Raw genomic sequence first — 13,628 nt, forward strand, 5'->3', positions numbered from 1 at the left:
AATTCACTAAGCCTATCATTTTTACGTATTCCCTTCACATGCCTTCAGCTGGGGGTTCTTGTACCAAGCCCATCAAATGCCCACAGCTCCAACTCGGCTGCTAGGTCTGCTCTGCAACCAAGTGGCATCCAGAGATGTGGAGGTGTATCCAACTCTATTTTTCTTTTTGTTGAAAGCAAACAAGTTTGTGAGATAGCAGATTTTAAAAAATCTCTGCAAACAAATGAGAAAGAGTTGGAAGTTGGTTTTAAATTTTGGTGACAAACGTTTTCAACAGTTCATTCTCTCAGGACTAAATTCTAGGTTTTATTAATGAAGAGTGACGTTGTCTGTGATGTAGCCATATTTTTGTGTAGGGATGTAAAAACCACCATCACTGAGCTCTCAAAGTGACAAAAGGCTTTAATTTCAAAATAGTCAGAGAACAGCTAGTAGGATGATTCAGGTCCCTACCATAAAGGTTATAATTAAAACATTTATTGTCTCCATGAATAGCAAGAGAAAGTCATGACCCCATGGTTTAAAAACACTCAGTAGATTAAAGGTAGTTCCTCAGGCTTTCAGTGTAGTATCAATCCTCGTCAGATATCAGTGAAGTGGAATATGGGTGGATGTGTGGACCACCCTGTTTAGAGTGAAAACGATCTCATTTCTCTGCACAATATCAGACTCACTAAGTGCTTGCTACTTTGTCCTTCAAGGTAATTCACCAACCAGAGTTACTGTCATCATATATTACACTTTCTCCAATCTGCCTTAAAGAGACAGATTTTGGAGGCAGGAATATAAAAAATATCAAAAATATTTAGAACCTGTAAGACAGGCAAGTCATCTGGCTTGGGATGGGTTGATTGTGCTGTCCATACTGATCTTCTCATCTGACGTGATATTACCACTTGGGATAATATTACTTGACCAAAATTCAAGAAAGGAATGGCCACAATAGCAGCCTGTGTTCTAAGGAGCCATTTTTGAACGCTCAAATTGCTGCAATTTATTTCACTCTAAAATACTTCCGTTGACATATGTCAGTGCTTTATTGTGATGGTTTTGACCTCAGTGAAGAACTCGTAGGAATCCTTTGCTCCCTCCCTGCCTATGCCTGAGGCTTTCATCCCACCAAATGGCAAGTTCAGATCTCTCACAAGCCAGCAGTTGGTCCACACCAATCCAGACTGCAGCCTGTGTGCCACCCTGTGAACGCGTCCCACGTTGCTAGACCACACTGTGGCTGCCAAGCCGTATTTCACACCATTGGCTCTTCTGATCACCTCTTCTTCTGTATCAAATGCTACCACACATGTCACAGGACCAAAGATCTCTTCTTGCATGCAACAAGATTCATCCTTGACTTCAGCAATAACTGTGGGCAACATGAAATAGCCTTTCTGGTTGCTAGGTGGGAGGACCAAAGGATCCACTCCCTCTCCACAGAGGACTTTGGCTCCTTCAGCCTGGGCTTTCTTCACATAGTTCCTTACCTGGGGAAGCAGCAGAAAAACATCACTGCTAAAGGACACCAAATCCCAAGGGTTCACACATCAGCAGGAGCCCCTGAACATCTCCAGCTGGAACATGCTGCCCTCTTACAACAGAGGGCAGCATTCCCTAACTTTTATTGTTAGTTTCTGTGTATGCAAAGCTCTGTATTTCTTGCTGAAAAAAGCAATTGTTTTCTACTTCCTAACACTTACCAGCCTAGCTGGCCCTTCCCACTAAGTACTGCCAAAAGGGTAGGGCCCTTGATGAAAACACAAGTGGTCCCAGAGCCTCCCTCTCTTCTCCCAGGAGCCTGGGCAGCCAGCCATGTTTCCCATGCCACGGTTCACTCATTTAGTTCAAGGAATTAGTAGTATTTTCCTGCCTCACAGGCAAGGCTTTTTAATTGTTTACATGCCACTAGGATAATGAAGCCATGAATACTACAGAAAATCCCATCAATAAATGATTAAAGATGTTTCCGTGGCTGCCGCTACCATATGCTTGCTGCCTTGAACACATAGGACGTACTGCTGATCTGCTTCTGCTGCTCTGAAATCGTTTCCTTGTTTCTCTCCTTACAGAAAGACCACAGAGATACCCCAGGACTTCCTTATCTTTTTCTTCTTGTAGCCATCTTAGTAGGTAAAACTTGGAAGTTCTCTGTGGTGCTACAGACCCAAGAACCTCAGGAAGTGGGTCTTTCTACCACTCTGCTTCAGAACAAGGGAACCTGGAGAACCTCCTGAGGCATCAGGAAGCATATCAAAGGTCTGGCTTTCTCTCACTCTGTGGTTTTTTGGTTGGCTTCTTGCGTCAGAGACTTCTGGGATATGAGCATCTGCTCTCCCTGAACTCTGACACCACAACTTTCATTTGATATAAGCCACTAAAGCAGACTGTGTCTAACTGTGCACCATCTCAGCTGCTCTCCACACACAGACCATTAAGAATTACTGCAAGCAGTTCTAGGAAACTGTTTTGTACAAACCAGAATTTGCCAGAGTGACGTAAAAATAAAACTTTTACGTTGTCAACTAACTTATTTGGCAAATTAGTGATCTTAGTAAATGCACTATTAAAATACAAGAAAATGTTGTTGAACTCTAAGATACGTGAGTATAAATTCAGGACTTAGAAACCATTGGAAATATCTCATTCAAACAGGAGGAAATATTCTTTTGCCATTTTAAACCATTTTCCCCAGAGCATTTGATTTTTTTCAGAGTAATCACACGATCCCAAGCCACAGGCAACAGAAACCTCATTAAAAAAGATTCCTTATAAAGGCTTTGAGTTATCATCCCTCAGAACTAATCTTGGAGATGACAAGATCCTTTCCCACATACTCCCGAAACTACCTTTTGTAGCCCTGAGATGGTATCATATAAACTCAGGACAACATCACCTTTTCTAGATGCTCTTTACTTATTAGTGCTCCCACATCGATGGTAGGATCTGAGGGATTCCCAGTCTTCCACTTCTTTGCCTCTGCCACAAACCTCTTCAAAAACTCACTGTATATTCCCCTCTGAACAAAGATCCTGGAGGTGCAGAGACAGATCTCACCCTACCAAAAAGAAAGAAAGAAACAAAATATCAACAATATTGGTTAATATTACATTGCACTATTGACATGTACTAGTAATTACAACCCAGTTCACTTGTCACCCTCCGTCCTTGGGAGTGTAAACTACATTAACTAGCACTGCAAAGTGTGATTTTTTTCCATGTAAAAAACAAAAGGAGAAGGAAAAGGCAAAACATTATCAGTATCATGCACTCATTACCACAACTAAATTTAATTTTATTGATTATCTGTTTTCTTCTCCAACATTTTTTATAGGAAAAATGATTTCTAACTCTGAATGATCTCTCTCTTCATTTCCTGATAATCTCTCTCTGATACCAAGATATTTTTCTAACATTTGTCCAGATATGATTTCCTGGCTTTCATTCTCTCTCTGAGGGTGGTGATGAGGGAAGAATAATGTTGGTAAAATTTTGGGGGAAGTCCCCTAATTTAATTCTAGCAAATCAACAACCTTCCCACTTACTTGCACAGTGGGACTTAAAGCAGCTGCTTCCCTGAGAGATAAGAAATGTATCTACTCTGTTGTTATCTTCTGACAGAGGACACAAAGAAGAGCCTTTTATTACTTTGTTTCCCTCCTTGTGGAATAATGAAACCTTTTTCACATTTTTCTACTTAGGATTTTCTCAAACACGGTCTCGAAGTAGACCTTGACAATTTGAGATTCAGATCCAAAGGCAGGCGCACGCACGCACACAAACCCTCAGAGGCGCCCCTCCTGCTGCCAACGGGGTTTATGTGTTACAGGGGTGGGAAGCACCTGGTTGGCAAAGCTGGACCTCACGGTGGTGGGGATGCACTGGCTCAAGTCGGCATCATCGAAGATGATGGCGGGGTTTTTGCCGCCCAGCTCCAGCGAGAGCCGCTTGCAGTGCGGAGCGCTTCTCTCCGTGATCCGCTGGGCCGTCAGCGTGCTGCCCGTGAAGGAGAGCAGAGGCACGTCGGGGTGGCACACCAGGGCCTCTCCTGCCTTGGCACCCGTTCCAAACACGACATTCACCACCCCAGGAGGCACCCCTGAGGGGAACAAAGGCACACAGTCATTGTACCCCCTCCTGTCGCTCCAAGGGTGTCAATTCCATTTTGTCCCTGAAATTAGAAAGTTATCAGCAGCTCAAGAGTGAAAAATACTAACCTTTAACTTCAGTAGTAGCTGAAACCCGTGATGTTAGACAGCTCTATGGGTCATGGGTTAAATGATAAAACCAGTTCCACTAATCCAGCTTGTCTGACATGCATCACCAGAAATGCAGTGTACAGTCATTCAGGGAACAAGCAATTGTTCTCCCAGTTTTAATTAATAGCACACCAAATACAGCCATGACAGAGCTACTAAGAGCTGAGTCTCATGCCTTTATTCTCTCATGGCTCCTTTGCTTGCACCACAGACCTAGGACATTCATAAGTGGAGTGCAGGAGGAGCAAAACTTTTCATCAGAAGATAGTGGAAAAAAAAGAGCAATAGCTGGATTGGGGAGACAGGACAGTTTGAGGACATAGAAAGACTTTTGTTCTCCAGTGCAACCAGAGTCTTTCCCAAAGCCTTTGAGCACCTTCTGATTTCTGCAACTAAAATCAACCTGGTGCACAGACAAGCATTTCCACTCTGTTCCTGCTCCTTAGCATGCTACAGGACTTACCTGCTTTCTCCAAGAGTTTGCACATCATCCAGGCTGTGACAGACGTCATCTCACTTGGCTTGGCAACCACAGTATTTCCACATGCAATGGCAGGAGCTATTTTCCAAGTCAACAAATACAGTGGCAAATTCCAAGGACTGATTAAACCAGCTACAAAATAAAACCACAAAGACAGGAGGTCAGTCTGCTGGGATAACTCATTTCTCTGACCTCAAGCAGTTATACACCAATTCAGACCTATGAAGGGAATTTGGCTATGGCTTTTATTTCCAGACAAATGTACAATAAATTTGCAGCATTTCTCACAGGGTTTCTTTTCAGCATTTCTTTTAACTCCTTAAAAGGTCTGCAAATGATTCTAAAAGTGATCAGCAGGACTCTCTGAATAAGTTTTGCAGCTTCTTCAGGGCAGAATCTTGTATTCTCAGGGAGTCTTTTAGTGTTTCGAAGGAACATTAATGCAAGGTTAGCCATAAAAATAATTAACAATAACTGCTCTGTGGTAATACTTTGTGTTAGCAAATGAAAGCAATTATAGAATGGTTTGGGTTGAGAGGGTCCTTAAAGATCATCTGGTTCCAACCCCCCAGGGACATCTTTCACTAGACCAGGTAGCTCAAAGCCCCATCCAACCTGGCCTTGAACACTGCCAGGCTTGGGGCATTGTCCATTTCTTCAGGCAACCTGTGCCAGTGCCTCATCACCCTCACTGTAAAGAATTTCTCCCTAACATCTTATCTAAACCTACCCTTGTTCAGTTTTAAGCCATTACCTCCTTGTCCTATCACTACACATCCTTATAAAAAGTCCCCCTTTAGCTCTCTTAAGGTCCCCCAGGGGCTTTCTCTTCTCCATGCTAAATGTGCCAGCTCAGATCATATTCCCGATTTCTCTTGCTCCTTAAAGCTGGTTTTGGTTTTTTTTCAATTTTAGTATTAAACAAACTCTGTATAACATATAGTACACATTTTCCAGATAAATTCTAGTCTAACTTATGAGTGACAAAATTTATCACTGCTGTTCCAATGAATTGCTGAATGCCCAGAATTATTTTAAGTAATTGCCTTTAAGAATATTTTCACTTTGGATATTAATAGGAAATTACGAAAAAAAATCTGTAATTGTCACCTTAGAAAAAATCTGTAATTGACTCCTTAGAAAAGCTACAGGATTTCTTTCTGCTTGATGGAGCTGATGCAGTAAGGACTTCTCCTTATGAGAATAATTTAACCAGAAAAAGTCATATTCTCCACTGCTCAAGAAAATTTTTTAAAGGGTCCTCTAAGTTAGCCAATTTTATGTTTTAAGTTCAAGAGTAAATGTGGGGAAATTACATATATTTAATGTTATATGTTATTTATATTATATATAACATAACTTAACAATGAAATCATTACAGCACTGTTACTTGTCAGCTCAGGATAACCACTTTATTTTCTGAAGCAGCAGCAGCATCTAGTGGCCGAGTCCAGCAATTCTCCAGCTAGGGTGGTTTATTCACCCATGTGCCCTCGGGTCACAGACTCCTACTGCTTTCCCAAAGGAGAGGGGGATCCTGCTCTCCCCGCTGGAGCAGGACCTCAGCGCTCTGCCTATCTCGCTGATTCACAGCTGTAATGCTCACCCACAGACACACACAGAGATTGTGAGGGTGAGAGCAATACATTAAGCTTTTTAGGCATGCAAAATTTTCAATTTTTTTTTTTTGTGCCATGAGGTAGCATAACTGATTTTACATGGAGTTGCTGATGCTTTAGCAGACAAGCCCATGTTTAGCACATGACTCAGAGACAATAAATGCTTTCCAAACAAATCTTTGATTTGCTGAGACCCTACTGAGGCAGACATTCTGCCAAGCTTTTCAGCATGTGAGGATCATCATACCGACTCCCACAGGTGCCCTCGAGGTGTAGTGCACACAGCCCATGGCTGGCATTTCGGTGCACTCTGTGACGTGATGAAGGATGGAAGAGGCGAAGAATCGGAAGTTGTGCACAGCCCGAGGGATGTCCACTGTTCTGGCAAAAGTAATGGTTTTTCCTGAAACAAAAACAAACATGCTGCTGTTGTCATGGACAGAAACACTGCTCTATAGTCTGCTCTGAAAGTTGATTTGTGTGTCTTTTGGGAAATCTCTTTTGTCCCGCACCCAAGTAATCCCCAGCACAGTGCAACTGTAGTCAATGACAACAGCTCCCCGCTAGTAATGCATTCCAAACATCTGACAACTGAAGTCAAAGTCAGCAATTCTGAAAAGCAAGAATGCCCCAGGAATCCCAAATCAAAAACCTCCTCAAGGTTCATGCACTTCAACTCCAATTTGCTCCAACAGTTCATACCATGCAAAAAATGTCATCCAAATTCTCCATTTCAATATTCAGCAAGGCACACTGTATTTGAAATCTGCAGTACCAGTTCTTACCCTGATCCTTTGACTCTGCTTGTGCAAATGCTTCCAGGTCATGTTCAATCAGATCTGCCAATTTGTTCAGGATCTGAGATCTTTCCAATGGACTTTTTGAGGACCAAATTGGGAAGGCATCTTTGGCAGCTTTGACAGCAGCTTCCACCTAAAAAAGAAAAAGAGGGATGGTGAATGCTAGCAAAAGGTTTAAGAAAATATTAAACACTCATCAGATTAATTAATATTTCAGAGACTAATAATCCAAACCACATTCTGGGAAGATGACAACTCCTTAGAGCTTCTCCATTGTTACCAAGACACTACCCCATAACTCAAGAAGTGTTACTGAAACAGAATATCTAGAAAACAAACTTCCACTGGAACTCTTCGTTTTTCTCCAAATTACAGCAACTTGTGGGCCACCCACCAGGCCTAAAGAAATGCTGGACTGGTCAACTCGCACCATCAGGTGTCACTGGCCAGAACAAATTAAAAAAATATCATTTTTCATGGAGAAAAGAGCAAGAATCTCCCCAGAGCAAATGCAGCTTCAGTCTAAACATGCACAACCCTTGCAACACAAGACTTCAGCCACACCAGGCAATGATGAAACTAAGGCACTGGGGAAGAAACGGACTGGATGCTCTGCTACCTCTTGATTTCTACCACTTGGTTCAAGCAAGGACTAGCAATATATTTAGGGAATGGACACTCAGAGAAAAATCTTATCTTACCTTAACACAGCTAGAAAGTCATTAATGACCTCACAGAAAAAAAAATAAACTTCCTTTTTAAGCTGTTGTGGTTTAGTCAGTTCTCTTGCCAGACACCTAACAAAGCCTACAGATAAGAATCATTACATGCATTTACATAGATGCACACCACTCCTATCAGTATTTTCCTTGAGATGTACATGAGTGCTGCATGGTCCTTCAGCCTGACATTTCTGAACAGTGGCAGATTAACAGCACTTTTCTGAAGCAGACCCATCCTCAAAGGATTAAAATTCAGCAGAAGGCTTTCTGTCCCATCAGTCATTTCCTCTGGACTCTTAAAGGAAGTTACCTGCATCATTCATCTGTTGATTTATAAGCAGTTCCTACTTCATGTTTACCAGTCTCACACTAACTAATCAATATCCTTCTATATTTTAATTACCTGCCCTATTTCCCAACTTTTGCTTCCTATACATGACTTATTCAATACTCCCAATGTCTAATATATGCATCAAAGTGGTGGTTTAGTCAAAGCTATCTTAGCTGAGGTCCTAAAATTTTTCTCATACAATTTCTTCAGTTTTGGAGATCTGTCAAAATCAATAACTAGGAGGATGCTGATGTAATATTAATCAGATCATTATGATCTCTCTGAATGTTGCCATATTGCTAGTTCCCATGAAGTCACTGAAGGCTCACATGCACCAATTCCACAAAACTAAGTTACCAAATCTGTTCCTTCAGATTGTGATGGGTCTTGAACAAAAAATCACAAAATATTTTACAGATACTCCAAAGACATTTTACTAATGAGGGCACAAAAGGTCAAGCAAGCAAAAAAATAAAATCTATCTAATCCTTCTCCTTCCCCCTCTCACACACATCAGAATGTATGTAAAAATAACACCCAGATTTTGAAAGCCAGAACAACACCAGAGCAGGGGGCAAGGTGGGAAATACACCAGCATGTAGAGGGTCACATGGATCACTGTCCAAGCTCAGAAACCTAGACTCTTCTCTTTCCACTGTAGTTCTACAACCTCCTGCTCAAGTGCCAATGGCAGCAGACTGTCAACCACTGAACAGCTGAAGCAGGACCAAACCAGGCCTGGGAAAGGGGAACTGCAGCTTCCTGAGTGAGTCCAGTGCAGATGCTACACTATCCTGAAAACGTTCACCCTCTGTGAAACCATACCACCTTCACTAATTAACTTGTCCTTCAACCCTCCCATCCTGTGCTGCTGCTCATCTGTCCTCTCCTCTGTGGCCTTTTCCACCAGGTGCTGCCAGGAGACGAAATAGTCAATACTGCATTTTTAACCCTTCAGTGGGTTTAGAAGGACCAAAGTACTGCTTTTTCACAAACAGCAGAGGAGAAAACTAGCAAAGGAGGGAATTAAGTGGCAGTAGATTCATCAAGGAAAAAGAGAAAAAAAGGAGAGAGATTTGTAGAGAACGAAGCATACAAAGGTTGAACAGTTACTTAGTTTGACTAGCAAAAACCAGCAAAGAAAGTCAAGCCACAAAGAAAACACGCGCAAGAATTCAACTATGAACTCCTGTGTCTGAAACACTTCCTTCTGCTTTCCTCTTCTGCACGAGACAGACACAGAGAAACAACACACAATCCAGACCCATTGTAAAAGGTTGCTATCAAAATAACCCAAGCTGAACTGCCCTCAGGACAAGATGTTTGCTTCTGCAGGGGATGATGTGTAGGAAACAGGTTCTTTAAAGAGAAGTGTTTTCAAAGTAGATATTCGCCAGCACTAGTTAGTCCTCATCAGTCTGTCCTTTGGATATACAGGGCACCTGCTCATTTTGCTGTGGTACTGCTATGTAGAACTTAAGATATCTAGCTGGGGAACAAACAAACCACTAGAAAAAAGAAATAAAAAAAGCAGTGTTTTTGGCAGAAAGTGGCTAAAATGGCCACAAATCTGACCTGCATTAAACTCCAGGGTCAGCAACACACTTGATGTCTCCCCTTGTTTCACCTTCTAACTTCCCTGTAAAATTAACCAAGACAATGCATATTACTGGACATTGAGCCTTGCTAGAAACCAGCATCCTGAGTCCTTTGTTGAACTCTGGTCTAAATGCTTACTTTGGTATCTCTAGATAACCTTGAGTAGTATGTGATTGCATTTTCTTCAGCACATTCCATAAGTCAGCAGCAGATGCCAGCTCTGCAGAGCACAACCTTCTTGTATAGTTGTCTAAAGTCAGGACTAAAGCACTCACCAAATTTTCAAGTCTCTAAACTGGGTTCCCATTGCTACACACAAACACTGACTCAGAAAGCTGCAAGAGAAAAGCACTGCTCTTAGGATGTTTGAACTGTATCTCTAGAGTGGCCAGCAGCCTCTGACATTCTCAGATCTCTCTGGTTTTAATGATTTTGCAAATGAATGGTCAGGAAGATTTGCACCTGCACATCAAAGAGCAAACTTTTCAGGCATAATTAGGATTGGAATGAACTGACACAGATGTATTCCAACAAACCTGTTACTCTTTAACCCTTGATCATCAGCATCTAACAAATATTTACCCAGTTGAAATTACAGTGCAAAGGTTTCTGCTGAGAGAAGCTGTCAATAAGGCTGAAATGCAAGTGAAGGGAGCAGCTATACACTGTTGTAGTTTGTTTTAAAAACCAATTTCAAAATGCTGTCCACTATTTGACAATATTTTCCAAGCCCTCTGTGCTATCCAAGCTTCTGTGGTCACTTCCCTCTTCAATAAGTCTGAAACACTACTTTGGACACAGACTCGTCGGTCCCCTATAAAGCAGCATCAATGAAACTGCAGCTTCCCTGATGAACATCATTGCCTATCCACACCTGAATACATACAGGGTTCCAGGAAACATTCACCCCAGTAGAGAGCACAAGGCCAGGAAACCCTATGGATGCTGAGGACAGGGTATGTTATAAGGAAACACACTCATCACAGCCACTGAATATCCAACTGCTAATGTCAAAAACAGACAGGCCTGAAAGCTTTTTACCATCTTCAGAGAAGAGACACCAAGCCAAAAACCCTTTTAAGTGAAAACTGCAAATTATCAAGACACTAAGGGAGACCACAGTTGCATATGGTGTCTCTAAATTTATTTACAGAAGAGATCAATAAACACTGTTCTCACTTACAGATTGTTTATATTTATATAACAGCCTGTCTGGGTGTTACTATTAATTTATGCACAAGGCATCTCCTACCATGTGAGCTAAAGGAGCTCCATGCAAATTACTGAAGCTTTACTGATTCACACCAGAATCCAGAGCATAACTTTCTAATAGCAAAATGAAAAAAAATGACAGCATTTGCTGCATCAGCAGTGAATTACACAATAGTACAATATAATCAAGAACTTACTTATTTAAGCATTGAAATAATAATTTTTCTCTTCTCTCACCTCCAGCTTCACTCAGACAAAAGGTTATTGCTACATGCATTAACATTTTTCAATCCTTTGTACATGTGGATAGTACTCACCTCTTCTTTGCCACTGTCTGGAACTCTGCAATAGACATCTCCGGTGGATGGATTATAGGAGTCTATGTAGGAGGAACAGGGAACAAATTTGCCACCTATGAAGTTTTCCAGCACTAAGAGAGCCTTTGAGTGAGCCATTGTTGGCTGCTTGCTTCACCTGTGATGTTTTTTTCAACAAGGCATCAATTTAGATTAGTATGTCTGTATGTATTTGCACAGTGAGTCCGAACTCCTCCCCCCTCCCTCTGTCTTCTCTGCACCACTTGCTTACAAGTGGGAACAAATCCTGGCAACAACAGCAGGAAAGAGCAAAGGGGAAAAAGTTAGTACTTCTGTGACACTTGGTTCTTTTTCAGGAGCTGAAGGAGGAAAAAACAGCATAGTTGCTGGAAACCAGCTTTTCACTGTCTATAGGAAATAAAGTACTGAAAAAAAGAAACAAAAAGAATGATTTGACAGGGGAATCCTGTAACAGTTTTTCAAGTTACAGTTTGAAGACATTCTGCAACAGCTAAACAAAATAACACTCAAACACCTAGCCAGGAACCTGCTTCTAAGTGTCAGCAGACAAAAGAAAAGACTCTTAAGACCAGCATGTCTGTAGCTCATGTTCACAGTTTTGTTATTATCAATACTTTTCCTTGCATCCCAAAACCAATGCATTTATCAAACCAGAAGATTTTAATTACCAAGAAACTCTTTTCCATCAGTATCCCCAAACATCAAACAAAACAAACAGCTGAATGACCACTCAACTCAAACATCTGAGAAGCACAATCCTGCCTGGTACGCTGTTACATGTTGTCAGAGATTCATCTTTTTTTTCCCCCCTACAAAAAATGCAAGAGACTGGCTGTCATGCTTTCCCTTCCATAGATATTCCAGTGGAAGCCACCCTACTATAGAGAAGCCTGTTACATATAACTAGTTTTTCCATTAACTTCCCAAGAACCTAAACTGCTTGGTAAGAGCTGCGTAAAAGACATTTTCTCCAAGACAATGCTGAGAATTATCAAATTGCTTTAAGATTGCATGCCACCTCCTCGTTCTCCAGAGATAATCTAAACAGTACACCCAGAGAGCAGTATGTTCTCACCAGGAGATTGTGAATATCTCAATCAGCAGTTTAGGAAGGTTTTGCATCCTAGACAACTGCCAAGCCATCAAGTCTCACCTGGATCAACATGCAATCATATTTTGATTGAAGAAAGGCGATATGCTTCTATTGCACAACAACAGATCATTTATGCTTCAACCGAGTGCCACCTCTAGGCAGAGTTCAAATCTGTGTTGAAAGGTAGTGCAGTCACGTTGAAACTGGATTATGTAATACCTCTGCTTCTCCCAGTCTGCAAACTGGGAAAGCATGCAGTAGCTTTTCTGTCATGACAGAAAAGTGAGCCTCAAAATTTTAATGCAAACGTGTGTGAGAAGAGTTATCAGAAGTTCACCCTGTTTCACACTTCTTGTCCATAAACTAAGGAATTTATGCAAGCCTTAGAACTGAAAACTATCTCCTGACTTAAGCACAACCTAAACACTATCAGAGTTTGAAGTCGAGAGGTTCAGTGCAGGAGCTTGGCAGTATAAATCTCTGGAATCCAGTAAGGGCACCTAAACTTTCACAGTAGCATGTTGAAACTGGTAAATATTTAAGTGCAATTTTTGGTCTACAAAAAAATACATTAACAATTAGTGAAAATTCATAAACTTGGTAGGTAACAGTTTTCAGCTTTCATAAGCTTTTACAAAAGTCATTTCCTCTTAAAGCATTGCTGATACTTCTACAAATATCCATGCAGTCAACAGTACTATTCATCTATGTGATCAAGTGCAGGTAGCTATTGAATGGGGGCTAAAGCAGCTAAGGGCAAAAAAAAAAAGAAATCCTGAGTGAAGAGTAGGTACAGACCATACAGGACTGTGAACTAAATAACAACCATAGTGGTTTTGTGTTCTTCACTACAGTGGACACAGCTTTACTTCGGTTAACCCCACAGACCGATGCTCTGGAGCGAGTGCTTCATTTCCTGCCTCCCACCACTAACTCTGGGCAATGGTGAATTGTCTCCACTCTGCATTCATACACAGGTCTTGAAACACCTGAGGTCCTCTCGCAATTCCTACCAAAAAGACTTCCAAGTTGCAGTAAAGATTGTCTGTCCTGAGCTGGAAGAGGCAGAAGGACCCTCCTCTCAGCTGGGAGGTTTCATCTGCCCCATTACTGAAAAGCAAGAAGGAGTCACAGGCGTAAGTCAGCATAATTTGGCTTTAGCAGACACCACAAGATTAAACTG

The 13,628-nt window shown here is 41.5% G+C and overlaps 1 protein-coding gene across 1 annotated transcript; it reads right to left on the reverse strand.

The window, feature by feature from the left end:
• Positions 1-384: 384 nt before the first annotated feature.
• Positions 385-13,555, reverse strand: ALDH8A1 (aldehyde dehydrogenase 8 family member A1). Its single transcript, XM_023924580.2, has 7 exons — positions 11,332-13,555; positions 7,136-7,283; positions 6,598-6,753; positions 4,714-4,863; positions 3,834-4,090; positions 2,888-3,049; positions 385-1,481 (listed from the first exon to the last, which is right to left on the reverse strand). The coding sequence occupies exons 1-7, from the start codon at positions 11,467-11,469 to the stop codon at positions 1,029-1,031; spliced, it is 1,464 nt and encodes a 487-aa protein (XP_023780348.1). The 5' UTR covers positions 11,470-13,555; the 3' UTR covers positions 385-1,028.
• Positions 13,556-13,628: the final 73 nt, after the last annotated feature.

The sequence above is a fragment of the Cyanistes caeruleus genome, chromosome 2 (genome assembly GCF_971803275.1).
Source record: "Cyanistes caeruleus chromosome 2, bCyaCae1.hap1.1, whole genome shotgun sequence".
NCBI lineage: Eukaryota > Metazoa > Chordata > Aves > Passeriformes > Paridae > Cyanistes > Cyanistes caeruleus.